The sequence below is a fragment of the Aythya ferina genome (genome assembly GCF_964211825.1).
Source record: "Aythya ferina genome assembly, chromosome: 1".
Taxonomy (NCBI): domain Eukaryota; kingdom Metazoa; phylum Chordata; class Aves; order Anseriformes; family Anatidae; genus Aythya; species Aythya ferina.
In genome coordinates this window covers 132,169,694-132,196,258 of record NC_140296.1, presented here as the reverse complement: position 1 = coordinate 132,196,258, position 26,565 = coordinate 132,169,694, and the positions used below count along the sequence as shown (strand labels likewise).

The 26,565-nt window shown below is 38.5% G+C and overlaps 1 protein-coding gene across 16 annotated transcripts in view; it reads right to left on the bottom strand.

Annotated features, from left to right (window-relative positions):
- BMAL2 (basic helix-loop-helix ARNT like 2) overlaps window positions 1-26,565 on the bottom strand; it is a 55,540-nt gene that overhangs the window by 2,797 nt on the left and 26,178 nt on the right. For 15 of the 16 annotated variants that reach the window (XM_084506610.1, XM_084506606.1, XM_084506609.1 and 12 more), the window contains 5 exons: window positions 26,140-26,195; window positions 25,274-25,382; window positions 17,120-17,207; window positions 16,324-16,432; window positions 12,597-15,168 (listed from right to left, as the gene is read on the bottom strand). In XM_084506610.1, coding sequence (XP_084362736.1) covers window positions 15,035-15,168; window positions 16,324-16,432; window positions 17,120-17,207; window positions 25,274-25,382; window positions 26,140-26,195 — 496 coding nt within the window. In that variant the 3' untranslated portion in view covers window positions 12,597-15,034. Of the gene's footprint in view, window positions 1-2,429; window positions 2,637-2,747; window positions 2,886-12,596; window positions 15,169-16,323; window positions 16,433-17,119; window positions 17,208-25,273; window positions 25,383-26,139; window positions 26,196-26,565 lie in introns of those variants that run through there. The other variant, XR_014688598.1, reaches the window with a different exon arrangement.

The following is a 26,565-nucleotide window of genomic DNA, read 5'->3' as shown; positions in this document are numbered from 1 at the left end:
CCACTCAGGTGAGCCTGAAAATTAATTTAAGGAGCGGCTTAAAGCTCCTGAGACCCCCCCCCAGCCCTGGAGTGGAGCATGAACTGGGACAAGGCTGGGAAGGGGCACAACCACACCATGGCACCACCAGGCCAGGGCCTGAGGACAGTGCCAAAATGGCACCCAAAGATGTGGGGCCTGGGAAGTGAAACCTGCTGGTGCCCCCAGGCAGGAGGCTAAGCCAAGCATGGCTGGGCCAAGGCTTGCCAGCCCACTGGAGTCACAGCTTGTTGCCAAAGCCTTGCCTGGAGGCCACCATAGATGTTGCACCAACACTGCTGAAAAGGTGGCCCCAGGGCAGGAATGGCTAGCATGGGGCAAAGCCCCCTTGATGCTACCTGGTGCTTGTGATTGCCACTGTAGGTACCTGGGAAGACACTAGGGAAGGTTTCAGGAGTGCCACCTCCCCTGCAAAGCCCCAGGCCCCATTCCTGCCATGGTGGCTGTCATCTCGCTTTCTTTCTTCACTCACCGACCAGTGCTTCCACTTTCCCTCCCAGCAGGGATCTCTTGCCAGCTGGGGACACGCTACACGTTGCTGGTGAGGTGACACCAGCAGACTGACCCGAACCTCTGAATGGGGCTGAGCAGGGTTTCAGTCAGTAGCTGTTTTGGGGTCCATTTTCTACCTAAGGTGTGCTGCAAGAACTTCCCTAGGGGAAAGCATCACCAGGGCCACAGAGGCTTTCCCCTGGCCAACCTTTCTGCCACATTAACTGTGAAGCCAAGCAAAAGCAAGCAATTTAAGCAACTTCAGCCAGGTTTTTGCCAAGGCTGGAAATCATCAGGAGAAGCCATCAGCTCTGCTTATAATTCTCCTCAGCAAGAAGAGATGTTTTGGGACACGAAGTGGCAGAGGCAGGACACTTAACTAGCAGCACCTGGAGCAGTAATCTCTTCCAGTAGATTAAGACTCATAGCAGAAACCTGCCAATTGCTCACCAGGTAACCTGATGCAGAGACCACCAGGGAACGAGGTGGGGCATTACACGAGGAAACAAAGTTTCACTGATGACACGGAGACCATCAAACCTTCCAGCTGTCTAAATCACTGACCTATAAGAGGAGTATGTCAAGGGACTGTGGGTTTTGGAGTCCCAGATGGCCAGATTACAGAGCTGATTCTCCAGGCATGACGTACCTACCACTGCCTGATAGCCTTCCACAGCTGCAAGGTCTGTGGGGAGAAGCCCAGCTGAGCACTCAATTATTTTGTAGGAAAGAGACAGCAGATGTTAGCTACAGACACGTTCTAAACCCTTTGCCTTCACCACTCTGACCTATTTGGAAAATGCCATGTTAAGCATGGTAATCTCCAGTTATTTTACCCTTGTCTTTCTCTTCCATCTCTTGCTTTAACCTGTTGCAGACACTTGCTTTCTGTTTGAAACGTAAGCATCTTGTGGAGGCAAGAACAGGACACAACAGAGCTATGTCACGGTCTTGTGGAGGTATATCTCCTGATGGAGCAGCAGGAGCAAGTAAATCTCTTTGACTGCTGAAACTTGCATCTGCTTTATGTTTAGTGAGGGCTGGTATCATTTATTTGTTGGTGCCCTGCAGCTTCTCTGTCTATCTGCTTAAATACTCCCACTTCCCAAAAATGCCCATTCAGCTCCATAGACAAGCTCTGTCTATTAAGGGGTGGGGGAAATGCCAAAACAGCGCAGAATGGTATTTAAAGCAAGCATTAGCAGCCAAATAAGGCAGATCTGGAGGGAGCATTTTTGAGCCTAAGCTAGCACAAACTTCATGTAAAATTACTTGTTCTGCTGCTTGTGCATCAGTGCATTCACTGGCTCTGTATCTTTGTCTGTTAGATCACATATCCACATGCTGACATATTAGGCCAGATGCTGAGGAAGACTGTCATTGCAGTGATTTTATGTGGCTATGCCAGCGTATACATGCTGGGGGTCAGGCTTGGCATATGGATGGCTTTTAGATCCCAGAGAGGATCACGCAGCAAGAAAACAACGAGTAAGAAATACAGTGCTTTTTTTTTGCTATTTGTTTGTTTGTTTTTTCCCAACCCTGATTCATTGAATTCATGCTCAAATAAAGTTCATGTGATGGAGGAAACTATTTGCTTTCCTTAGATCATTGCAGTAATAATTCAAAGGAAAGGTACAACTTCTAAGCTCAGAAAAACAGACAAGGAGTCCAGGAGGCAGGAAATTCAGCATTCACTTCTGACACATCATTTCTGGGATGACTCAAAAAGAGGCAATTTTGTTTTGTTTCAAACTCATGTCAGAAAGAACACTATAGAACAAATGAAACTAGCTGTAACAAGAGAATGAAGCCTGTGGTAAGCAAGCTCCCACACACACGCTTATGGTGTAAATCATCTGGATTGTGTCTGACAGCAAACTAGTGTATTTTCTTACCTACAGCAATACACAATGCCAGAACATAGCATGTCCAGCATGCCTTTGCTTTGCTGCCTGCTGTGCCACAGTCCCCACTGAACAATACTGCGAGGCACCACCCCAGCGAGCAAGCCAGGCTGGCAATGCCCATGTGTAGTGGCAGGACTTCCCTTGGTCATTAGATGGGGGCAATCAGGCAGAAGCTTCCTGACACGTTTCTTTGATCTAGAAGAGAAAATATTTATTGTAAGTCCAAGCTGAAGTTTGAAAACTATCCACTGAAGTAGTAAATGGAATAACCTGATTCTCAAGAGGCATTTATTCTGGGACACTCACCCCTTACTGTGAGATGCTGCTACACAGGAGGGAGATCCTCTGAAGAGGTGGGCAGTGGCAACTCCTCCACTTCATAGCACATTGATTTTTGTCCAAAAGAGAGGACTGTATTAAGCATTGCTCTGTGTGATGACCAACCTTTGTGAAAGACAGAAAGAACAAATTAACTTAAAAAGGTAGGAAACGGGAAGAAGCTGTGAGAAGAACCACATGCTTGGTTTCAGGTTTCATCCCGCTGCACCTCCTCTTCTGAGGCTGGAGCTGTCCTTGAAGCAGTGGGGCTGGGCTCTTTTTGCATTCCCTATCTGTGCTCCTCGCACAAGCCAGTGATTCAAATCCAAATCAGTAGCTTTTACTTTAGCTGTTCCCATGTTCTTTCTGGTAATTGGGATGAAATTTCATTTTGCAGAATTTCAGAGAAATCTAAATGCCCTTTTTTTTTTTTTCTTTTTTTTTTTTCCTTGGCCTGATATGAGTACTCTTTGTTTTCTGAATACTCTGGGTAGCTTTCAGTGACAGCACTGCTTGGCCCAGTAACAGGTTCATGGGCATCTCTGATGGATCTGAGAGGAGCCTCTGTAGTCTTCATTAATGTGTGGGGCTAGTAAAATGACAGCTGCCGTTGGCACTGTGCTGCATTGCAGAATTATGTCTTCTGTGCATCATTACTTGGGATTGAGCACTCAGCTATACAGAAGGCAGCTGGGTGGACTATTGTGAGACAGGAAATACTATAGATAGCAGCACTGCACTGAGCTCACTTTTAGCACTTTAGCTCATCTTAACACACCGTTTTCTCCAAAACCTTAAAAACGTCAAAGTCCCAGTTAGATTTACTGTCAATCTGGCAAAATTTAAATATAAACAGCAATTGCTATGATGGAACTGTATAGCTAATGTGCACACAAGTTCTTCTTTTCTTCAGACAATCACAGATCAAATCCATATGCTGGCTTCCTAGTAAACAGCTGTGTCACAGCTATTGATTACACTTTAATTAATCAAGCTGGAAAATGTCATTTCTGCTTGCAAGTGCAGTTTTTCATATACAACTCAGGTTTGGTTCATCAGGCTTATTCTACTTTTCAAGAAGAGTTACCAGGAAAATCTTTACTTTAAGGTTGTAATGTTCCTCACCAGACAACAAGAGCCAGCAGCTTCAACTTGTTGAAGTCCAGCCACTGTAGTGTTATCTGATGTTTTTTCTCTTGATTTTAACCCAACAGTGTACTAATTCATTAATAAATTGGCAAGAACTTTTCATCCCATCCCTGGCTATGACACCAATTTCTTTACATTAGTATGGCATTAGTTATCCACTCTATACACTGTTCATTAATGTAGTCTCTAGCCTGACAATAATTACATTTGGCAATTATTAACTCCCCATATGTGCTGCTTTCCCAGGAAAACTAGCAGAGTATCACTAACACCTAGTGTCCCTTTGCCTTTGCACTTTGTGGTCCTTTTTACTGTAACAGTCAATCAATTATGCTCAAAAAAAAAAAAAAAAAAAAAAAAAAAAAAAAAAAAAAGCCTTTGAAGTGAGGAGTACTTTGAGCTTTGTTTTCACAGGTGGAAGAGGAGACAATGGTATCATGTGAATTCCAAAGGTCACACAGGCTGTGTGCGGCAAAGTAGCAACACTCTACACAGCTATCCCAAGCAGCAAGCTAGGTGTTTACAATGGATTGTTGAACTCAGTATCCTTCCATGTATGATACAAGGTAGGATAAGAATAGTGATAAGGAAGTGTTCCCTGTTATTTTCCTTCACTTTTGAGGGTTTTCAAAAGTTTCTACATCAACAGACATTTTTGAATGCAATCTTTAGTGTACCTAAAGAGGCCTGCTCTAGCTCCCTGTGAGGCTGAGGAAAAAGTAGCAATGCCAAATGAAATTCTAGAAACTGTTGGTAAAGTACTGTAGTCCATCCATGTGCCCAGCCATTGCCAAAAAGCAAAGCTACTGCAAGCAGCATGTGCTTCACTCATGCCCTTTACCCAACAGCACAGGATTTTATAAGAAGTATAGAATCTTCTTCTGATGCCCTCAGCCTTATGCTATTGAAAATGCATAGAGTTTTTGGACTTCAGTTCTAGACCCTGATTGGCTCTAAAATAAGGATAAATATGGTCCCAACAGTTTTCCTAGCGTGTTGTCTCATTTTGTTTCCTGCTTGCCCTTATCAACCCCAATTGTGGGGATCCCCCTTAACCTGGAGTCTCTCAGAACTGGGCATTGCAAACATCTGCTCTCATTTACACACTACCCTTTTATGACAAACTGCAAGCCTACTAAATTTGTGAGGATCATAACTAGTGAGTAGGGCCACCCCAGTTTCTGAGGCCTAAGAATTCACATACTACAAAACAAGTATGATCACAACTGGTGCTACATTATAACCTGGGTCTGCAAGCTTGGCATAGCAGTCAAGGAAACTAAAGGTGAATTTAATGCATCTTCTCCAGCAGAGGAAGTATCTCTGCTTCCAGGTTGAGATGGGTGGAGAAACTGCACAACTGCAAACTATCTATGGACTAAAAGCTTTTAGCACAGCCTTGGGACAATGTCATTTGATGTCCATAACCAAGTTCCTACTTCTGTAAAAAAGGCAGTTTTAGAAGGTAATTTTTTAAGATGCATTGTCTAAAGGCACATAAACCTATACATACAAATGCCTCTAGTATTTTTATCCTATGTTGTAGCAGTCCTCGAACCGTGCAATTTCATTGTTAACATTATTATGCTAACAAAATCCAGATTATTTTAGCATAAATAGAGGATTAATGAAAAAGACACCACCCAGCTTCCAAAACTACAAGTAAAAACCACACAGCAATAGTAAGCTTCAACCAGCAGTAACATCTATGTTATCCTAACAGGATTCCCAATTTGATTATTTAATTAAGCTTCTCAGAATTAAATTCATTTAAATGATGCAGTTCTGCCAGAGTACTGATGAACCAAATCAAAACCCAGATAATGAGATTTTCTTGCTTAAGTCAGTCCCACTCCAGGTTTCTCATTATGAAGACTAGGTAAAAACCTACTTGAACCCTCCTTATCAAAAGGAAGAAGAGGTGAGCCACAGCTCTGAATTACCTCTCCTATGATATAACATGAGATTGAGGGTAATGTAAAAAACTCAAACATGAAGTGTCAGTATTGTTGTATGTCTCTGTTTTAATTTGCACTTCTCATTACGTCAAGACTTGTTATATATAGGAAAACATGGTTATGTGCAAGGGACTGAAGAGCGTCTATTTCTGAAGAAGCACAAGAAGGTTACATGTTCACTTCTCACGCTAAGGCTTCCAGAGGTGGCACCTCACTCCATTACACACTTCCAAAATACAAGACAACTGAGGGCTCTAAACTTGCTCCACTTCCACAGAAAGGTTTAAGGAAAGAAGCACACATAGTGAAGACAGCTGGGAGACTCAAATCCCAACCTATTATTCTTCATTTTTGTTATAATTTAGGTGTATATATAGATCTCACCTACTTGAAAAAACAAAGCAACTTCAGCATTAAACCATCAATTTTCACCTTGAGCTAGATTACAAATCGTGTGGTCATTGCAGGAAACTTGTATTTGTTCCAGTAAGATAGAGAATTGTGCTCCCTTCTTTGATCTCCTTCTGTCCTCATGGGCCCTTCCTATTCTTTTTCCAGCGGCACAAGTTGCAACAAGCAGGACTGGAAAATGTTTTTGTTTCAGTTTATAGGCTTTGGGAAAGTAAATTAATTGCTAAAAATACACAGCAATAACAACTAGAACATTGAGAACTGATATACAAAGTTAAAAACCTGGAAGTGGGATTGATCCTGAGTTTACAAAAGGGAAGTCACATCTGCTTATGTATGGTTTTGCTTAAGCTAAATGATGTCTGAATTCACATGTTTACCTAGGCTTTGCTCTTCAGCCAAGTTTCCTATTACCATACTAGAACCTCTGCTCAGCCTGTCCTTAATGTTTGCATTTATTATGAAGTTTCAGCAAATGCCTTTTGAACTCATTTTTTCTCTCATGCAAAAAAATCTTGGCGATTCATTAGTGTTTGCAGAGGTATATTCACAAGTAAATGCTATTAATACCTTTTCTAATGCTAATGATCTTATCTATTTCTTTAAGAAATGTGTAACTAAAATTGTTGCACTAAAAAAAATCTGATGATGCTTAAAATTGAGATGCAGATTGCTTCTACCATTTTTAAACTACACCTTTACAAATATCTCAATGCTATTTTGATGCTATCAGCATTTGCTAAAAACTTTTTTTTTCTGACTGTGGCTCCACCTGTTTTTTTTTTATTATTTTATTTTATTTTATTTTTTCTTTTCTTTTTTTTTTTTTTTCTTTTTCCTAGTGCAGAACTATTGCGCTGGCACAAGCTGATAAAACTTTTGCTTAACCACCAACCAAAGAAGCAATGTAATCTCTGGAGTTTAATTCTACCTTGCACACTCCAAGCTCAACTACTTATTTAAACATGTAGCTAGTTCTGAACAGAGCTAGTCTTATGAATAAAGCTATTTATATTAAAATGCCTATGAGATTAAGCTTTTAGACAACGTTTACACCATACCGAGCAGTGGTGTGTCGAGATGTCCAAGCTGGACCTGGAGCTAGATGGTGGAAGACAAGCCAATTAGGTTAGACCTACAAGCTTTGCTGTCATAATTAGGTGATTTCTTTCTAGGATTCACTTTGCATGGTGCCATATACAAAGCAGCGTGTTCAGAACTAGCCCTGGAATCTTTCAAGATAGCACTGCAAAATGCTATCACATAATTAGCAGTACTGGTAAAGCAGGGATCCTTCTGCAGGAAATTGCTAAATCTTCTTTGAAAACAACAATGACAAAAAAAAAAAGTCATACGCTGCAAATATTTTCAAAGAACTTGTGCACAGTTGGTGTTTTCAAGCTGAAAATGAAACACCTATAATCAATTCTAGGCCACTATTTCAAACTTAAAGCTTGTAAAATGAACTTGTTATTTACAGCTCCTGAAGAGCTACCAAGAATTGCATTTTTTTAACTGATGGGTATGTTCAACCAATGTCAGGGAATAACAACAATAAACATGATTAAAATTCTACAACAATTTATACTTGAGATTTCTAAAACCTTCTATATAATTTGAAAATGTACAGCAGACATCTATATATTTTAGCTAGATTATTACTTGAATTTCCATCAAGACGATGAAATACAACTTAAAAAACTATTCAGTCAAAAAAAAGATATACACCCCTGAGATGGCAGAAACACACGGCATCCTCAGCAGAAACACTGAAGAACCTTTTTGCTATAAACTAAGTGATGTGAAATGTGAGGTTTGTGAGGTTTGTGAAATATTGTGATGTGAAATATTGTTTTGACACAAATATTTTGCCAAAACCCTGCCTTTACATATGACTTGTTCTCCATGTGATTATCAGTGGGAATAACCTTGAGAGCAAGACATGAGCAAAGCTGCTTTTTCTCCTTCTTAGCTGTGAACTAAGACTTCAATTTAACAATTCCTGAAAAGCAGAAACATTTAGAAAGTGTGGTCTTGTTAAAAGATAGACTACTATATCTACAACTGATTAAGTAGATCTGATATGATGATCTCATCTACAGCCTACATGAATTAAACATATCTATTTGTACATAAGAAGCCCTTTTATCTATCCAATGTTAATTGCAGAGAAAGAACACACACAAAAATACATGACAGTGGAGAGGATTTATACCCAGCCAATTCTTCTACTTTGAACTTCCATTTTAATGGTCACATTGCAATTGTTCTTAATAGTGATCTTGGCTACACTGAAGCCAGAGGCAAAGAATCTTATTGATTGTTGTGGAGTCACATTTAGTATGAATCAGTTAAAATGTTAAACTCCAACAGGGTCATACTAAAAATCCTAGAAGTTGTGTTATCCACTCCCTGTGAAATTCAACTTTCAGAGGAAACAAGATTGCAAAGAACTCATAGTTCATTCCCCATTACAACTATTTTAAGGGTTGGAAGAAGTTTCCCACGTTGTTTCATAGGAAGGAACAGCTTAACCATCCAGTGGCATACAGAAAATTACACTGGGCATTTCAGTGGATTACAAATAGAAGTACCCACAAATTTCCTTGTACATCAATGACCAAATTAAAAATACCTATTAAAGTCTGGTCATTTAGGAGGAAAATATAATCCAGTCATCTCATATCATATGCCTAATTCCCACATCAGGGACTGCAGTTCTTGACATACAAACCGATTGGTTTAAAACCCCTGGAACAGGTTAGAAGTTCTGTCTGATGAAAAACTTCCTGCCACAAAAATGTCAGTCACAAGGCTCTTCCAAGTGACTGGAAGATCCATCTTCCAAATTCCTTGATCCGAACAACTTTGACTCTGCTTTTGAGTAGGATGGTCATCACGGTTAGAAAATGTCTCTCCAAATCCTGGAAGCCTTATTCCCTATTACCCAGTCTTAAAGGCCATAGCTCAATTAAAGCAAGACACTGAAATGAGGCTGAAGGCAGCAACCAGAGAAGTAACTTTCCAGTCCTTCTAAAAAGGGCCATACTTACTAACATAAACAAACTGTTCCAGTAGTACAAGCTACACTCAGCACAGTGTCCAACTCCTTTCAGATTGATAAGGTGGTATTTCAATTTCTGTTATTAGATAATCCACAGAAACCCAACATCAATAATGAGAAAAATGCAGCTGTGGGTGGATTAGCACAAGGGGGTTGATTATTCAGTGAAATTGATTGCATGCTAATACAGCAGTTATACCAGCCTAAGTGAGAAATGATCCAGCCTAAGTACTTCAAAGTCCCCTCAGACTATCAATAACCCTCTTCACCATTTTTAAAGTTAATACCTCTAATGCTTATTACCAAAAATTGAAATACCATTAAAGCACCTGTGATAAGAAAGCTTACCAGAATGAGTGAATGCTCACAAGGTTAAATATGACAAAGATGGAGACAGAGAGGAACCAACAGTCCAACCCCCTTTTCTTTATCACAGACCAATTGAGAGACACCATTCCACAGCCCCAGTCATACAAGCACTTCACCTGCAGCATGGCAATAAGGCAGTGAATTGCATTTCAGGTTTTTTATACAAGTAGTTGTCCTTTTTTTTTTTTTCTTTTTTAATAAAATTATTTTTCCTGCAACTGTATTGGAGCTTCACTTCATTTGATCTTTCTGTTTATCTGCAAACTCCCACAACATTGGACTCTTTCCCATAGCTTTCCACCAAAGTAACTGTAAGAACACTGAAATAATGACCTTTGATTTCTGAGATACACAACACGTTTTTATACTCGAAACTTTACATTCCTTCTAGAATTCAGATACAAAATGCCCCAAATGTTAAAAAAAAAAATAAATAAATAAACATGTTTACCTTTTTGACTTTTTTCCCCCAAAGATAATCTAGGAGCATGCTGTAAATTACTATAATAAACCACAAGCAGGACAGCTCTGAAGAACTATGATTTAATAAGTTTTAAAGCTGTGGGTTCATAAAGGAGGACTGTCATAAAAAACTAAGTCATCATGAGAGAGACAAACCACAGAGACAGAAGATGAGAAACAACTGTTTGCTGTCTCTTCCAGTACAAGCAGCAGTGACCCACAAATGAACTAGCAATCCGTAAATGAACTGGTGGGAGCCAAAACAGGTAAGAGCTCTTCCTGCAGTACGAAGGTAGTTTCCATGGGGTCAATGCAGGGAGTTCAAACACACACACTCGGAATAGACATCTCTCAGGCTTTACGAAACAGACACACCAAATGAAGCTGAGCAACTCCCCTGAGCTGAAAGCAGTTAAAGCTGTTGCTGCATTTACCCTATTCTTTTCTTTAGGAGTTGACTCGTGCCCATTGCTGCCCACAGAAGAGCAGGCAGTCTTACATGCTGTAGGTGCTCCTGCCTTCCACACAGAACGAAGCACAACCAGCCTGGTGCCCTTCTGAGCTCGCTTCTGCAGAACAAGTGTTTAGCAAGTGATTATACATTGCAGAAGCAAGGCTAAATTCACAAGGCTAAATGCATGGTTTGTTATTGTTTTTCAAAAATAAAAGATTTGCTATCTCTTAAATGATAACAAAAGCATTATCTGATACTGCAACTGTATTTGTCCTGAAAAAAGAGGTATTCTTGAAGGCCTTGCAAGTCAGAAGTGCACAAAGATGAGGAATTAAGAAACCAATTTACTTATTATCCTATTTAGACAAAACAATGTCTAAGGATGGAACCACTCCCGTTGAAGAATTTTTAATCAACTCAAATTATGTTTGCCTAAATACTAAAGCCCAGTAGTATAGTATTCTATATGGTTTAGCCTCATCTGTAAGATTTATGCAAGAAGCAGTCTTTAAAGTGAGATTTAAAACCATTGCAAATTAACTCAAATATTGTATTATTCAGAGTTCTGCTGATCTCTTTATAGTATTTCCTAGAAACACGTTGATATACATCATTTTTACAAAAGAGTCTATTAATTATGTAATTTTCTCTCAGTCGTGCCAAAGTTCCCTAAATTTTGTAGGACAGATCACAGATGTCAGGTTACATATGCTTGAGATCTGGCAAATGTTGTGGAAGTAAACATTTACCTCCCAGATAGGGAGCAACAATCAACCAGGAAGATTTTCCCCACAAACTTATTATTTCCAAAGATTGTGTAGTTCTGGAGATTTTGACAAGAAAACAACCAAAGGATAAAAAGTTGTATGTAGTAACTGCCCATACATATGAACTTATCCTTCAATTAATCAGACATTCTGATTCATTCCCCTTTCACTCCCATTTCTCTCCCATTTAACAAAGTAAAAACACTTGACAGAAGCTGACACATAACATACACAGCTCACAAGGCCCTTAAATTAAAAATAAAATAAAATAAATTAATTAAATTAAAAATAAAAACAAAAATATGTAGCAGGCTGGTATAGTTTGGCAGCAGCTCCCCAGGACCTCATGTAAGAAGAGCTGTAGAGACAGGAGCAACATCAGTAAAACTGCTCTTTGCTACTTCCAAGAGACATGAACATTTTTGACATGCCTCTGTTCCTCACAAGGAAGATATGAACTTTCTGAAAACAATTAAGCTATAAAGAACACAGAAAATTCAATGATGACAGCCATCTGCCACAGTACAGGGAGCTATTCAGACCAATCTTTTAGAAATGAGGTACACACAGAACATGTTACAGCAGCACAAGCTGTCTTTCAGCAGCTCATTCACCACTCCGCTTACCTTTTTCTAGATCCTTTGATTGTGCTGCTCTGAAACAGCTTCTAACCTGCAAGAACCCATACCCCAACTACATCTGTGACCTCCATATTTGTGCAGAATAAAAATATTCTCATATTGTGTGGGAAATGGTTAATGTGCGGGGAAAAATGGTTATCTTCAGAGAAATCCCAAGTGGCACATCACTTTCCAGCTGATAATTACTTCCTGGAATTCCAGGACATTTTGTGAACTTACATGGTGTATGTCAGCCTAACAAAAAGAAGCAAAAGACTAAGTGAAAGAGGCCAGAAGTCGGGCTTTGAGGAAAAGCAACATCATTTCCACATTAGTATATTCTTCATTTCAGCTTGGATCACAAATAGGAACACACTACAGTCACCAACCAGTGGAATGACCAACTTCAGCCTATTGTGCTTGCAAGTAAATGAAAATAGTGAGCCTCACTAGGGACTTGAGCTACCAGAACCCACATTAGGTCAAACTCCCCATTTAAGTATTTAGAGAATGAGCCTGGGATCTTAAAGCATAAGTACTCATAAATTCAATGAGCAGATAGAATTGTGTGCAGACTAACAGCTGTGCATAAAAATAACATTTTATTAACCTGATTTCATCACATCCTCCAATAACCTGTTCCAAGTCAAAAAAAATCTGTCGTTATCTTACTAGAATTATATTGTTGTACAAAGAGAAATAAGCACAACTACCTCAACTGTATTCAAAAGTACATAAAAATTTCACCTCTTTATTCGTCATAAATATTTACAAATGACACTTTTTGTTCTAGGACTTCTTTAAACCAGAAAATTTTACAAACATTAAAGGGAAAATCTAAAAATTAATTGAGACATACAATATTGATCACTGACTGCAAATGACTGTTACATTTTTTAATTATTATTATTATTAATATTTTTAGGAAAATGCAGTAAGAATGCAAACCAGTGGTTTAATTCTAGAAGGTTATATAGATCTTGTTAAATAATTATTATGCTCCTTCAATAACAACATCTACACCATTTTCAAACTAATCCAGAATAAAAAACAAACCATGTTGTAAAGAGTCTGTGAAATATTAAGTCATGTATTTACTTATTTCTCTGTGCTAGCCACAGTACTTCTTATTTTATTTATAATTGATTTTTACCTTAATGGTCAAAAACACAGAAAATGAAAAATACATTTCATAATGGCAAAAACTGCAATTCTTATTTTACAGTTGTACAATTCAATCGATTTTTAGAAAATGTTTGTTTATTCTTCTCACTTTGCTTTATGATATAGTCCCAAACTCATTTTCTGTTAAGAAACAGAACAGTTTATTCCAATAAAGCTAAACAACAGGTAATTTTGGCCCCATGTCTTTAAAAAAACGTGAATGCAGGAAATGACATGCAAGTTCAGTTCAAAATATCTAAAGACAGAAAAAAAATCCAACAAGCCATTCTAGAAAACTTGTACAAGATGTCACCAAAAATTCATCATTTCTGAAACAATCCGTATCTATAAGATATAAAGCTGCTCCATCAAAGCATAGCAAGTCAATGTACAACAAAATTTTGTATTCATTCATGAAAGGGTAGTCATCCAACAGTAGAAGCATGACATCTGGCGGCTATTTAGAGAAGTTATCTTTTGTTCACACTTCAGCCTTTGCAAAATCTGAAACGGGCTGCCTATTGCTCATCTTTACAGTTCAAACAAATGTAAGAGTGCTTATGGCAGTACCTGCGGTCAAGTTTTAATGTTTGTATCAAACAAAGATGCACATATATCAAACATCTTTGAAGGCTTTCCTTTCATTACGTGAATTAATTAAAAAAAAAAAAAGTATGCTTTTATGATATATAACTGACACACACATTTATCTATACCTTTAATATCAGAAAGAAAAAGATACACTTTATATATTAATGCTATATGGCTTTAAAGCAACCTATTTAATGCCATGTTCTTGAGTAATCTGCTGTAACTGGTATACAGGTCTTGGAAAAGCTGTTCCTCAGAAGATCATTCTATATAGCATTTACTTATAGACAGCACTGTATTACACAAGTATTTTAAAAAGTCATAGACTCAAGAAATATGAAATCACCTAATCTCTCCCAAACATAGATACTATAAAAGATTCTACAGAATTTTAACATTTTCCACTAATAGACAATGCTATCTATCCTCATTCTGGAACTAAGACAATCTGGTCAAAATTCTCTAGTTAGCAATAATTAGTGATGAGACTAAAGTGCTTTATTACAGTTACAGCATTACTTTTCTTAGGTTCCATGCATTGCCCCTCTAGTAATACTTTATGAATAATACAATGTAGCAAAGATTTTGTTTCTCTTTTCTCATACTCTTATCATGTTTGTGTACTGGCAGATGATTGAAATTATTTTTCTCACAACTTTTTCTTCCAATTGGTATGACGGTCTAATCCTTGCTCGCAGAATTGTATGCTGCATTTTCACTTTTGACTACAAAAACTGCACTTCTGAAAGAGCAAGGAATCACAAACTGCATCACTTAAGAATTACAAAACCTTATTTTACAACTGTAGTGTGTGCATATTATCATTTTAATGAAATTTAATAGTTATAAATATTTTTAGATTCTGTAAGTAGACTAGATTCTAGAGAAAGTAACACAGATAACCAATATTCTCTCATTTGAAACAAAAAATAAATAAAAGTGTTAAATTTAAGAAAAAATATTCTGTACATTGTACAGTACCTTTTGGTTAAAGCTTCTTAGAAAAAATATAGCTGTGTTTTAAGCATTCCAGTTACAGATACTTCGGTATTAAAACGTCAAGGTTCCCCATCATAAAAAAAATACTGCATTTTTCCATAGTTGCAGCAGAAACTGTCTGTGAACAAGGCTTCAGTCTTTAAAAATACATTGATAGTATGTATGAATTCAAATGCAACAATAAAAAAGTCATAGTACAGTACTGAGGATGTATGGTTGTTGTGCATTAAGGACTTAAAATTCCTCCTTATTTCAAAAAAAGCAAAACTAGAGAGCCCATTGTATATCACTGAGTTCAGCTGGATCTCCAAGTCCTCCATCAGCCTCCAAGTAATTCATAAGAGCAGTCATAGCAGTGTCATCATTTTCACATATTGTGAAGTCCAGCTGAGAATTACCACCTATAAAATTATTAAAATATTTACGTATGCAGTACAAAGCATGAATAATATGGTAACTTTCAAAACAGATTTGTTTTTAAATGACACTTTTTTTCAAAGATGAGGCAAACATTTACATGCAAATGTTAAAAACTAAAAAAGTAGAGACGATAGAAATAAGGCCTATCTGCAGACAGTCAACTGCTAGCTAAGAAACCTTGTATCCATGCAGTGAAGTTCATGCCTCCAAAGTAGAAAGCTGCTTCCTAGTTATTGTCACCTTAGTGGGAAACACAATGATATGCCCAAATTTTCATCTGATGTACTATGCTGGATGGACTCCTGAAACCTCATGAGTTACTATGTGTTAGCTCCAGAAATCAACTCTGTACCTTCGCCTTTAACAACAGTAAAAAAGTTTTAGCTCAAGTATCAGTGAAAAATGTTTCCTTGCATATCTTGAAAAAAAAAGTTTTTACAAATTCTTTTCTGAGGATCATAGCTCAACTGGAAGACAGCTGTAGGTTATAAATTAAGCTCTAATAACTGATCATAAAAGAGGTAGGTGGAAAAATTTCTAAGAGCTGAGGTACAGGATAAGCATAAACATGACTTTAACAGCACTTTGCCTTTAATGTTAAAATTAATACCACGGCATTCTCCTCTTCCAGAGCCAAGGAATCCTATATCCAAACTTCTGGCTTACTGCATTCTTGAAGGAGGGAAAGAAAAAGTTCTAAAACATTTTTGTCAGCTGTTTTTATGTAGCTCTTCACAGTTTGTAGTTAAGAAAGACATGAAGTACAATAAGTACAGTAGTTCACAAGTTACAACCAAATCCTTTACATTGCGCTACCATACTTATTCTTACCTATCTCTTTCTTCTGCAGAAAAAAACTTTAAGTACCTAATTAAAATGGTGGAATGCAAGAAAATAATGGTAAACTTGTATTGCTGGATGTTATTTCTGTCATGAGAACGAACAACTGATTTTGCTGTTCATCTTCCAGTGACAACACATCTCTTTTAAGAGTTCACTCATCTTAAGACAAACACTGACTCTTGAAACTTTGTAATTTATACATGGTTGTATACTGGTGCACTCAAAAAATACAAATTTTATTATAAATGTCTTTCCCTGTAGTCCCCAAATACCCAAAGAGAAATAAATCTTACTGAGGAGAGGTTCATTACTCGGAAATGGAATAGCACCCTGATTTTGTTCTGAAGTCTGTAGAACTTCTACTTCTGAAGGACATAACTGAATCAACTCCTTATCTGGCACCTAAAAGAACAGAAATAGTAGAAGGACAGAATTAAATTCTAAATTTAGTCACAATTATTACATTACTGGAATGTTATAAATTTCCATAAAAGCATTAAGAACTAGATAAGAGTTAATGAAAAATGTGTATCAAAGAAGACCTATTGTGTTTTATTATTATTTTTTTAAAGTTCACATCGCACTGGACTTTGCTTAAATAAAAGGTGATACTTACACATCTGTCAAGACTATTTCACTGTGATGACATCTGCACTATTAAGTGTCTACTTCAATATTCAGCAAATAAATCCAGCACAACAAAATGTACTGGTACATGCTCTCCACATATAGTACCATAAAGTACAAATTCCCATTCACATCATCTATAATAGTTAATATCAACACATTCTTGCTAAATGATAAAAATCCTCATACCTCCTATGTTAGAGATGCATTAAACTATAGGAATTAGGAAATTGCATCTCTTCTATTATTATTTTGCATCTTGCTACAATCACGACAAAGATCTAAGTAGTTTTAAATTACCTTTTGCACTTGTGAAAACTAGGCTAGCAACAATAGAGATAGAAGTCATCCTACTGCAAACATACCAGCAAAATATATAAAGTAGAGGAAAAAATGTTTGAGAGAAAGCAAGAACTGGTATTTTATTTATTTATTTATTTTTACAGGCAGTGATATACTCACATTGCTGCAGTTTACAGTTAAAGCTGGCGAAGGTGACTTTCTCAAGAGATGTGATGGACTTAACTCCCCAGATGGTGAAGAATCCAACCTAAAATTTTATATGTATAATTGATTTACCAAGTCACATTGATCATGAAAAACAGCCTGTTGCAGAACCCAGCAGATCTCCCCAGTGATGAAGTTTGAGCCAGCTAATCTGAGATAAAGTTGGCTTAAATTCTCCTGAAGATTCTAAGTGTTCTTGCTCTTCTATCGATAATGCAAAGAACAGAAGAGATCAGTAAAGTCCATAGGTCATTAGTACTTGAGCACACTCATTTTTCTCTTTAATCAGCAGCAGTGACAAAGCAGAGAGTCAAATGTTTCAGAATTAGGCACACTGGTACAAATAGGTGCATTTAAAATACATACGTAATATGTACAACATGAGGAAGTTCTGCTAAACTAACAATACACTTAATACTCCCTCTACTATTATTGTAGATACCTGTCTTTCCCTGTTTTCGTTAAACTCCAACCAAAAATAAAGTACATTTAGTTTGTTACCAAAATTCTTTGAGATCCTGCTCATCCTCCCTCACCAAACACGCTGGATATGAAACTAACAATGAAAATGTCATACCAGGGCCCTTTGGATAGCTTGCTCACATTTCCCCCCCACACTCTTCCTGACTCTCAAAGGACAAGGCTATAGAAGTGGAGCACTCTGGATACTTCAGTTTCCACCACTTCCTCAGATCCAAAATGTGGTACAGCAGGAAAGACAGGATATGGATTAATCAACAACCTATCTTAAGTAAGTCTAGTTACTTGCACAGAACATTTATTAGCTCCTTACATTTCGATGTACAGTTTGGTAAGCAGTGCTGTCATCTCTAAAAGCTGGGACAAATTCCAGACCGAATAGATTTTAGTACTGCTGTAACTGAAATGATCATTCCTCACTTGTTAAACTGATTCAGAAATGCTCATTAGTAGAAGTGTGGACATAGCCCTGAATTTTTTGTTAAAGTTTAGTGATGCCTGATACACAGCTTGAAAGCCATCTGTCTTACCGATATTAAAAAATGAGAGGAAATTCAGGTATTAAACACAGTCATTCTATTGGATTGTGCCTGTAACCACAGAAGTATTTGATGAAAAAGTGCTGGTGTCAACTTTTGTTGGCCACTCTTTTGTCTAATTTTGACTGCCTCAGCATGTGGGAGATAGTAACCTGAATTCATATAAAAGAAAATGAAGAAATAGCATCAAGTTCTACTCTCCAACTGGAAAATAAATACAGCACTATTTTTCTGCAACTATTTTGGAAAACTGAACTACATCTGGCTGCAAGCAATGATGCTCAGACATCTACAGAAACACTCAGTACTTACTGATGACCCTTCAACAACCATTTGTACATGTGAATGCCTTTTCCTCTTACAGACTTTAAAAACTAGTTCCTCCCAGTCCCACTCCAAGATACAGGACTGCAAAATAAACGCAGTGCCAAAGATCCCAGTCACACAGTGCAACTGCTCCTTTCCACAGCTGGCTTCTTTTCATAACTGTTCAGCGTAGGTTGATTTGCAATTTCCAGTGTCCGTGGACAACTAAGATCACTGAAATAGACATGCCTGCTTGAGATTACAAGGGTTCCAAGCACTGTGGTTCATTGAGCTGGCAAGCAAAACATTTTTGCTCTCAGAATATTCTTACATTCTGTCTATTACAGAATCATAGAATATCCCGAGTTGGGAGGGACCCACAAGGATCATCAAGTCCAACTCCTGGCACCACACAGGTCTACCCAAAAATTCAGATCATGTGATTAAGTGCACAGTCCAATTGCTTCTTAAACTCTGACAGGCTTGGTGCTGTGACTGCTTCCCTGAGGAGCCTGTTCCAGTGCACGACAACCCTCTCAGTGAAGAACCTCTTCCTGATATCCAGCCTGAGCCTCCCCATCACAGCTTGACACCATTCCCGCAGGTCCTATCGCTGGTCACTAAAGAGAATAGATCGGTGCCTGCCCCTCCACTGCCCCTTGTGAGGAAGCTGTAGACTGTGATGAGGTCTCCCCTCAGCCTCCTCTTTTCCAGGCTGAACAGGCCAAGTGACCTCAGCCGCTCCTCATACATCTTCCCCTCTAGGCCCTTCACCATCTTCATAGCCCTCCTCTGGACACTCTCCAACAGTTTTACATCATTTTTGTACAATGGTGCCCAGAACTGCACACAGTACTTGAGGCGAGGCCGCACCAGCGCAGAGTAGAGCAGGACAATCCCTTCCCTTGACCGACTAGCAATGCTGTGCTTGATGCACTCCAGGATACAGCTGGCCCCCCTGGCTGCCAGGGCACACTGCTGGCTCATATTCAACTTGCTGTCAACCACAACCCCCAGATCCCCCTCTGCGGGGTTGCTCTCCAGCGTCTTGTCACTGAGTCTGTACGTACAGCCAGGGTTGCCCCGTCCAGGTGCAGGACCCAGCACTTGCTCTTAAACTTCACGCAGCTGGTGATCACCCAGCTCTCCAGTCTGTCCAGATCTCTCTGCAAGGCCTTTCCACTCTCAACAGAGCCAACAACTCCTCCAAGTTTAGTGTCATCAGCAAATTTGCTCAAAACACCTTCTAGTCCTACATTCAAATCATTTATAAAAACATTGAAGAGGACTGGCCCTAAAATGGAGCCTCGAGGGACCCCACTAGTGACCATCTGCCAGCCTGATGTAGTAGCCCCACATACCACAACCCTTTGAACCCTGCCTGTCAGCCATTTGCTCACCCATCATATGATGTTTTTGTTAAGTTGTATGCTGGACATTTTGTCCAGTAGGATCCTATGGGAAACCGTGTCAAAAGCTTTACTGAAATCCAGAAAAATCACATCAACTGTTTTCCCTTCATCGACTACATGGGTGATCTTATCATAAAAGGAAATCGAGTTAGTAAAACAGGACCTATAGCTTGTGAACCCATGTTGTCTGGGACCAACAACTGCATTGTCCCCTAGGTGCACTTCAATAACTTCAAGGATAATCTTCTCCATAATTTTACCAGGCGATGATGTGAGACTGACAGGCCTGTAATTGTCAGGGTTCTCTTCCTTGCCCTTCCTGAAAATTGGCACAACATTTGCCAGCTTCCAGTCTATTGGGACCTCTCCAGATTCCCAAGACTGTTGAAAAACAATTGAGAGAGGTCCCACAATGATGTCAACCAGCTCTCTAAGCACCCTGGGATGAATCCCATTGACCCATGGACATGCACGGATCCAGGTGGAGCAGCAAATCCTGCATACCTTCAGGTTTGGTTGGGAGTTTATCATTCCCACCATCACGGTCCTCCAGCTCAGGGCACCTGGGGTCCCGAAATCCATCATCAGCATTGAAGACGGAGGCAAAGAAGGCATTAAACGACTCTGCTTTGCCTATGTCCTTGTCTGTGAGGTGACCTTTCCCATCAAGTAGCTGACCTATGTTTTCTTTGGTTCTCCTTTTTCTGTTCACATATCTAAAAAAACCCCTTTTTATCGTCTCCCACAGACCTGGCCAGCTTCAACTCTAATTGGGCTTTGTCCATATGAATTTTCTCCTTACAAACACAAACAGCGTCCCTGTATTCCTTCCATGTTGCCTGACACTGCTTCCAGCAGTCATACACTTTCTTTTTATGCCTAAGCTCCAGAAGAAGATTTCTGATCAGCCAGGACAGCCTTCTGTCCCACCTGCTTGACTTCCATAGTTTGGAATTGCCTGATCTTGTGCTTTTAGGAGGCAGTGCTTAAAGACTGAGCAGCACTAATGGACGTCAACACCTTCAAAAGCAGTTTCCCAGGGGACCTTGCTGACTAGTTCCCTGAGCAGCCTGAAGTCTGCTCTCCCCATATCTAGGGCTGGAGTTTTGGTGGCAGTTTTCCTTCTGTCACCAAAAATTTCAAACTCAACCACTTCATGGTCACTATGACCAAGATGGCCGCCAATTACCACATCCCCCACAAGACCCTCTCTGTTCTCCAGCAACAGATCTAGGAAGGCACCTTTCCTAGTGGGCTCCCTTAGCACCTGCACCAAGAAGTTATCATCGAGGTGCTTTAGGAACCTCCTGAACCTATTTGTGTTGGCAGTGTGGTAATCCCAGTTGACGTCTGGCAAGTTGAAGTTCCCCATAAGGATGATGACAGCTGATCTTGAGGTATCTCTTAGTTCCTCAAAGAATAATTAATCGGCAGCGTCATTCTGGCCAGGTGGTCTGTAATAGACTCCCACAATGACATCCCCTTTATTTGTTCATCCCTTAATCCTTACCCAGAGGCTCTCAACTTTGCCATCGCCAACTTCAAGTTCCACATAGTCCAGCCCCTCCTTCACATACATTGCCACCCCACCACCTTGTCTGCCCTGCCTATCCCTCCTGAGGAGCCTGTGACCACCTATTGCAGCACACCTGTCACAGGACTCATCCCACCAGGTTTCGCTTATGCCGATGATGTCGTAGCTGTGAGAACAGGCCAAGACTTCTATCTCCTCCATTTTATTCCTCATACTGTGTGTGTTTGTGTAGTAGCACTTCAAATACTCCTCACTGCACGCAGCACCTTGTGTAGCAGACCGAAGGACCTCACTAGCACACAGTCCCTCTGATTCTAGTGTGCCATGCTTTAGCTTATCAATGGCAGGCCTAGTTTTATCCCTTTCCCCCTTCAACTCCAGTTTAAAGACCTATCTATCAGCTCCGCTAACTCCTGGGCAAAAATCCTTTTCCCACCTCTGAGAGAGGCACATCCTACATGGTGCCAGCAGCCCCAGTGTCATGTAGACCTTCCCATGATCAACAAACCCAAAGTTCTGCCGATTGCACCAGTCTTAAAGTCATGTGTTAATAAGACAAGTCTGCTTGTCAACACTGATCCCAATGAGATTTAATAGTTTATTAGTTTATTAGATTATAAATGAGATTAATTGGATTATTAATCAGAGGTTAATTAGATTAATTAGAGGTTAATTAGATTATTGATAATGAGATTATTAGTTGAGAAGTAGTATGATTGTTCCCAAGGAAAGCAATATAACACTATTTCCTGTTCTAAAAAGTGTTCAAGATGTGCATGTAAATGGGAAAAACAAAGGTCAATCAATGAATTGAAAAATAAGACTATCTGATACAGCTTCGTAAGGCATGTGGTCGTTGCTGCCAGTACCTTCAAAAATATTTTCCTGAAAAGTTGGTATTTGAACCTAGAACTCACACAGTTTGTTTTAATTTCTCATAGCAGTTGCACTTTTCAAATGAGAAGCAAGTCTGGCCTATCACTGTGACTAGATCTTGATTAAAAGATGTTTTGATAAATCAGACAAAGAGGGGTAAATGTCCTGTTGCATTAAACTGCTGTTCCATTAAGGAGTCAAGCCATACTTTTCTTACATGATGAAACAAGACATCTACAAAATGAATCTTTGATAGATAGGGAGATGTGCATCATCAAGAGCTTCAAGCTTATGATAGGCAAACAGAATGACAGAAAATTATGGCAGTGTTAATATTTAACTTTTTGATAAATAAACTCAATTTCTGTAAGGTCTGTAGGAGACTAGGAACATTTGTTCTTCTTAGGAAGGAAGTGCAGTAATAAATACTCCCCTGAAACATCTCTAAAGAGACCTTGTTCGTATGTGCCTCAACTCCACAGCAAAATTCCATTTAAATATCCATTAAAAAAAAACAAAACAAAACAACAAACAACTCTTATTAAAGTAACCTCCTCCAAACTGGGGAGATTAATTTAATATCACACTCTTCAAATTCCACAATTCTTTCTGTTATGATGGATTCCTCCATTTTCTAAGATGAAAATTTTGCTCTCTTACGACCTGCTGAACTCTAAGAACTGTCACAGAAGAGTAGTGAGTTGGCTTGATCTTCATAAAAAGCTCACAAAATTTTCCTCTGCTGCTTAGCAAGATACTGCACCTGAAATTGTGTTTCTGTAGTATTATGAAGAGTATTGCTTGTGGTTCTTAAAAAACACAGATATCAAAACTTTCAAGGGGTAGCTTCAAAGAAAACTCACAGGAATGCATTCTTTCATTCCTCATCCAGCAATTTATTTTTCATCCACCTAATAAACTGCTTTTCTTAGGCTGATGACATGTACGATCTACATACCTTTCAGCAAAGGTCAAGTGATCTCAATCAAGAACATAACATTGACCTGGCTGAAGCTCCAAGAAGAGGTATCAAGTTAAGCTCTTGTCTCATGCCTGGGTGTTGATCATCAGAGATGAGAACTACCAGCTTTGGTCTTTCAGAAGAGTTGATAAAAATAACACTTTCCATTTATAGGTGGTATTAATGAGAGAACATTAAAAATGGTATTACCAAAGTTTAACATCCCAATTTTATTGCTTTTGTTGACAGTGCTTTTCCTCTTCTTTACAGATAATCCCAGCAACCTGTCAACATGCTGGAGGTGGATTTTTTATTTTTATTTTTAAAATAGCAGTCCTTTCCTCCTATCACTATGGAATTATTTATTCCTTTCTTCCTTCCATTCAAAAGGAATGAGTCCCTGTTCAAATTGACTATTCTAATAAAGGGATATGACTTAATTGTTGGAAAGTGACTCTGAAATACGTGAAACAGAGTAAGAAACATCTACCACCATGACTCATCATTCTTAGGCTCTGGCCATGGTTTTTACTGTGTTCCGATGAAGAGACAGCTGAGAAGACAGCCATGTTATGAGGAGACAATCTGTAATTCTGGAATTCAGCATGGATTTATGAAGAGGAAATCATGCTTAACCAATCTGATAACCTTTCACAATAAGGTGACTAGCTTGGTGGACCAAGGCATTTAGTAGTGGATGCTACATTGATATAGGTAATTTTTTTGACATTGCCTCTCATAATATCCTCACAGATGAGCTGAGGAGTCAGACATCTGCTAATGAAATAGCAGAAGCTGACTATGTTATGGCATATTAAACTATTCCTTACACATCTACCATTGTTTCCAAAATTGGTGTATCTCTTACTGGACGATTTAGTATTACACTATGGTCCTTTAGGTACTGTTGCAAAAGTGTCACTGGAAAGAATTACAAGGATCCTTGGAATACACTGCTCCGTAGACATAAACAATTTGTTTGTATTTCTTTACTTGAAACTGGAAGTTAAAGATTTAAAGTCTAAGAGATCGCTTCATTAGCCAAAACTAACAGTCAGATGACTTGTCCTGTCCTAATGAGATGATAGTACCCTATGCTATGTTTGATCTTAACAAAAGTGCTTGGAGCTTCTGGGGAAACCTTGACTCCCAAAAGAGTTGTAACCAAAACTGGACTTTTTCTGTGCTTGTGAATCCCCAAATCCTGGAATTAGCCTCAGAGGCTTTTTAAAAATGTTCTTAAACAACAAATCTGATATGGTGCAAACTGAAATAGAGTAATAACCTCTCTATAAGCAAGTCAGGCACCACTGTGGATGCCCAATACAAAAAACACAGAAGTACATTTTCACATTAAAATTATATTTCTTCCTTTGTAATTCACTGGCTATGCTACAAATCTACTAAAACTAGTTAATTTTAAAAGGGTCAGTCTTTAACAGCATAAATCTAGGATGGATTCCCATTTGGAATGATGCAGTTACGTTTTTTTTAAATCTACAGCTGGGTACTGGGGAGCTACTGAACTATTATTTTAGCCTACCTGCAGGACAATTAGGAAAGGGACAAGACAGGCTATGAAAGCACTCCACTGGTTACTGTTTCAAAGAAGTCTCTGCTGGCAGAGTTACACTATTAGAAAAATATAAATGCTACTCACAGGCAACTGATTTTCCATTCCCTAATGAAGTATCTACCCATTTCAATCTCAAGTGAAGAAGCATCACAGTAATACTTTTGAAATCATAGTTATATAATTCTTCCATTAACAAAGGAAATTGCATGCCCAGAACAAAACTATTTATCAAGGCTTGTGATGTGTACTGCCATGCATGAGACCTATATTAGGTTATAATTGGTACCTCATAACACCATTGTTGAACAAAAAAATAATTTAATACATATATTAAAAATGAAACTTGAACAGTCCCCACATAATCACATATGCCTCTTCTCCATCTTTAATTAAAATCCTAACATACGATGTTAAGTGCTTATTACCTTTGCAATTCTAATATTTCATTTGCAATTTCGGTTCCTATACTGCCAGCACCAAGAACCGTTCCAGAGGACATTCCAGGTACACTCACTAAAGATTGTTTAACAGCATCTACAGTTAAAAAATAAAATAAATTAGAATAAAATCTAAAATTTGTAGACATTTTATTACATAGCATGGAACAATCACCTCGAGGATTCACTTTAAAGCAGTTTTTGTTCCCTTTTTTCAGAAATTAAATTCCTTAAAATACTAACCTCCTGGTGGATAAGTCTTACTTGAAATATAAAGATAACTGAATAATATAAATGTCAACACTGCTGAACTTCAGTAATGAAGTTACTAGCTTTAATTATTACCATTTCTCATCTCAGTCAAAGCAAAAAGCATAAGGAGAACAAGTTGGACTTTCAGAAACATGCTGTTAAAGAAAAATATCTAGTAAGGTAAAAGAAAACCTCAGAGACTAGAGTATGTGCATACCACAGAACTGTTAACAAAATATTCATCACCCTTTATTATGTAGGTAAAGTCATTGCAATTGTATTTCTGCAGAAAACTGGAGAAAAGAAAAAAACAAAACAAAACAAGAAAAGGTTGTAGCAGAAACATGATATTCTATCAGCAAAAACCTAGCTATAGTAGAAATTTCTAGAGGGAAAAGAGATGCTGCAAGCCCTTCTCATCACATTAATCTAAATTACATGAATTAGGATGCTGCAAGTAGCTAGAAATTGTCACTAGAAATATTTTAAAAAACTTCTCCCTTGCAAAACAGCTTAGCCTTAAATCCTGGATTCAATAAACCTAAAACATTAATGATCCATCAGAAGATACACCTATGATAACTGTAAGAAGAGACACTTGCCTTCTGTAGGCTGGGAAGCATAGGGTATATGTTCTTCAGCAGACTCATTGTGACCTCTGAAATTTAAATAAAAAAGAAAACACAAAAATCAGCAACATTTTCAATGGCAAGATCCAGTGTATTTGTGTTTGATTTCAATCAATACTTTACACAGGAAAACTAATATCCTCAAGCTGGTGATAAAATGCAATATTCCTTACATGTTTCATTGTTCAACCTTTGTACTGTTTGATAGTTATGAGGCACTAAGAGAAATACTCATTTCCACTTATTCCCCAAATAAAAAAGAACAGTCAATTTATTTGTGTTCCATGCCAAGAGAACAAGGCTGCCCTTTTTATTCCTAGGTCGGAGAGCAGTTAAGAAGAAACAACTGCTACTAGGACAGGCCAGTGGCTACTGTCTGCCTGCAGCTGCTGCCTACTT